This window comes from Amphimedon queenslandica, unplaced genomic scaffold (assembly GCF_000090795.2).
Source record: "Amphimedon queenslandica unplaced genomic scaffold, v1.1 AMPQUscaffold_10156, whole genome shotgun sequence".
NCBI classification, from domain to species: Eukaryota; Metazoa; Porifera; class Demospongiae; order Haplosclerida; family Niphatidae; genus Amphimedon; species Amphimedon queenslandica.
The window spans coordinates 2,659-5,449 of record NW_003549573.1 but is presented as its reverse complement, the minus strand read 5'-3'; the positions used below and the strand labels follow the sequence as shown (position 1 = coordinate 5,449).

The following is a 2,791-nucleotide window of genomic DNA, read 5'->3' as shown; positions in this document are numbered from 1 at the left end:
ATAAATAGTAACTAGGGTATATAATCTTACGAAGCAGTGCCAGATGCCGTCAATGTCGACTCCACTGTTATGAATGACCTCATCAAGATAGACTGCCAGTACCAGCTGGAGGTAAGCTGACTTCACTTTTGAATGAATGGCCCCACCCAGTTTCTCTTTATCAAGGACAACCAGAGCCTCTTGGAACGGGAACCAACTGGAGACGGTCTTAATGGCTGACACATTAACACCCTGAGGGGAGGGGCAGGAGGTGTGGTTAGGATTAAGTAATAGATACTAACCTTACAGACGTTACTGAATAGGAAAATTTGAGCAACAAAAAAATTAAGACGTTCATTGTTGTCGTTAACTTTCTATAATAATAGTAATAAATTAATTATTGATATAATATTGACATACATTAGAGCAGAGTTCAGTGAGTGTTTTGTCATCAGTACTGGCTAATCGGTTCTTTGAATAATGAATAACATTAGCGCCCTCATCCAAACGAGTGTGATAAAAAACACCCTAAAATAATAATTGTTATTACGATTATTTTTTATTATTATTGCTACCAGATCCTTCGTAATAACTTCTTCACAAATCAAATCTAAAAATGTCATTGAAATAGAAGTATTAATTATGTACATGAACCTTGTAAGGCTTCTTCAGGATGTCCATCAACAAAGCAAAGGGTGGAGAGTAGCTCCAATGAAGCAGTGTCCTATTCACAATATGTCAATGGACGCATTCACATGTCATCAACTGTATGAGCTACTGCCCAGATCACTCACCAGGTGTATTTTTAAAGTGGGGGTGGAGTCCCTGAGGATCTTAAAGCAAAACTTTACCAGGTCCTTGGCAATTTCACTAAAATAAAAGATTAATCATGAACTGAATCCAATCAAAATTGGATTTTTAAAAGTTACTCAGAAATGAGGCCAAAGTCCCTGTACTATAGTACAGGGACTTTGGCCAAATTTCACCAAAAAGGCAAAGAAAAGAATTCTGCCTTTTAAAATGACTAGGATAGTTAAATGTTACATAAATTTTAGAAAGTTTCTCTAAAACATTCTGTACTAAGGTGCTTCATTAGGATGGGTCAATGTCTTTATCAATTAATAGGTTCTTCATTACCTTTCATCTTTTACTAATGCAATGAGGAAACTTTCAACACCAAGGCCTTGTCCAAGCTATTAATAATAATAATAATAATAATAATAATAATAACAAACTCCACCCCTCACCTTATTAAAGTATATTTTCATAAATGCTTCTTTTGCCATATAAAAGTGCGAGTGATGACTCTTAATTAACAAAAACTGTCTCAAAACTTCGGAAACTCCTCGCAGCAATTTAACTCTCTCCTCATCTCCAGACTCAACAGCAATAGAAATATAACCAACTAGCAAATCAATAACCTATTAATAGTAACAATAATCTATTAATAGTAACAATAATCTATAAATAGTAACAATAATCTATTAATATAGTAACTGCTCACTCACATGTGCATTGCGTAACATCTTCCCACGAGTCTTTAAGTTATAAGGTGATTTAACCTTCAACCAACAGACCAGTTCTTTAAGTACAGCGACCAGCTCCACTAGCACAGGGTCACCATGGGTCCCCTGCCAACGATACATAATGTACAGTACATGTGCTACAATGGATACCGGAAGCTTTGGTAAATATCTCATTAAAACATTTTTAACACTTTCAACGTAATAATGCCAGTGGACCAGGTCTGGTCTGACCTATAGGGGGAGAGAGAGTGAGTCAGGCCAGTAGAAGAGGCCAGTGTCATACTTCATCAATTTTAAATGAATTTTCATTTTGAACTTTGTCCTGTAATGACTCTTTCAGTGTTACCTAATGAGATACCAGCAACAGACACCACTACTGGTCCTGGAGTAAGACAAGAACACACTGACCTTCAGTCCTTTGCTACCCAGAGCTCTTTTAGTACTGATCTTTGTCAACCAGGTAGGGTCACCATCTTAACAATACACATGTACATGTAATAAGATTATGATAATAATGTGTTGGTTACCATCAACATATAAGTATCTTTTCTTATCATCAATTCCTTCATGAATCAAAGTAACATTTGAACCTTTTAATACACTTTTATCAGCAGCTGCCACTGACTAATAATAACAACAACAACAACAACAATAATAATAATAATAATAATTATTATTATTATTGTCAAATACAGCTTACACTAGTAAGAGTGAATGTGTAATATTTAGGATCCACATCATCAATGGAGCCAATTGTCAACTGTTTAATAAGAAAATGTATTTAAAAATGTAAAAAATATATAAAAATGTATCTACCTTAAAGTTGTCTCCTGCCATGAGGTACATGTGAGTGGGTAAATGTCTCAATAAATACTTTCCTCCTGATTCAATAGAACCACCTGCACACATAGTGTATTGATTAGAGGTCCCACCCCTGACCCCTCCCACCACTAACCATCATAACGTTCTTCTTGTTTCACCAGCTGCCACCAACAATCCCCAGACACTGGGGGAGGCCTTGGGACAGGAAGGACCCTCTTCTTTTTAAAATAAACTAGAGACACCAACAATAATATTATTGATGATAATAATAATAATAATAATGATATTGATAATAATGATGATGATGATACCTTTTTGTTCGTTGTCATGTTCCAAACCAACAGCTGATAGGATGGTGTGTACAGTAGAGCCTTTAGCACACAAATAAGAATCAGTCCTAGCATTATGAAACCTAACAATACTACCACCCTATAAAGAATATACTGAGTAATATACTGAGTAAT

The 2,791-nt window shown here is 35.5% G+C and overlaps 1 protein-coding gene across 1 annotated transcript in view; it reads right to left on the bottom strand.

Annotated features, from left to right (window-relative positions):
• Window positions 1-30: 30 nt before the first annotated feature.
• The window catches only part of LOC109590362 (uncharacterized), a gene marked incomplete at its 3' end in the record, with an annotated part of 5,141 nt that continues 2,380 nt past the window's right edge, over window positions 31-2,791 (bottom strand). The window contains exons 2-18 of the mRNA XM_020006284.1: window positions 2,639-2,756; window positions 2,461-2,559; window positions 2,322-2,404; window positions 2,206-2,265; window positions 2,033-2,129; window positions 1,914-1,978; window positions 1,789-1,851; window positions 1,656-1,736; window positions 1,488-1,610; window positions 1,227-1,400; window positions 1,117-1,172; window positions 774-849; window positions 634-703; window positions 555-589; window positions 400-507; window positions 282-353; window positions 31-231 (exon numbers count right to left, since the gene is read on the bottom strand). Coding sequence (XP_019861843.1) covers window positions 31-231; window positions 282-353; window positions 400-507; window positions 555-589; window positions 634-703; window positions 774-849; window positions 1,117-1,172; window positions 1,227-1,400; window positions 1,488-1,610; window positions 1,656-1,736; window positions 1,789-1,851; window positions 1,914-1,978; window positions 2,033-2,129; window positions 2,206-2,265; window positions 2,322-2,351 — 1,311 coding nt within the window. The remainder of the gene's footprint in view (window positions 232-281; window positions 354-399; window positions 508-554; window positions 590-633; window positions 704-773; window positions 850-1,116; window positions 1,173-1,226; window positions 1,401-1,487; window positions 1,611-1,655; window positions 1,737-1,788; window positions 1,852-1,913; window positions 1,979-2,032; window positions 2,130-2,205; window positions 2,266-2,321; window positions 2,405-2,460; window positions 2,560-2,638; window positions 2,757-2,791) is intronic.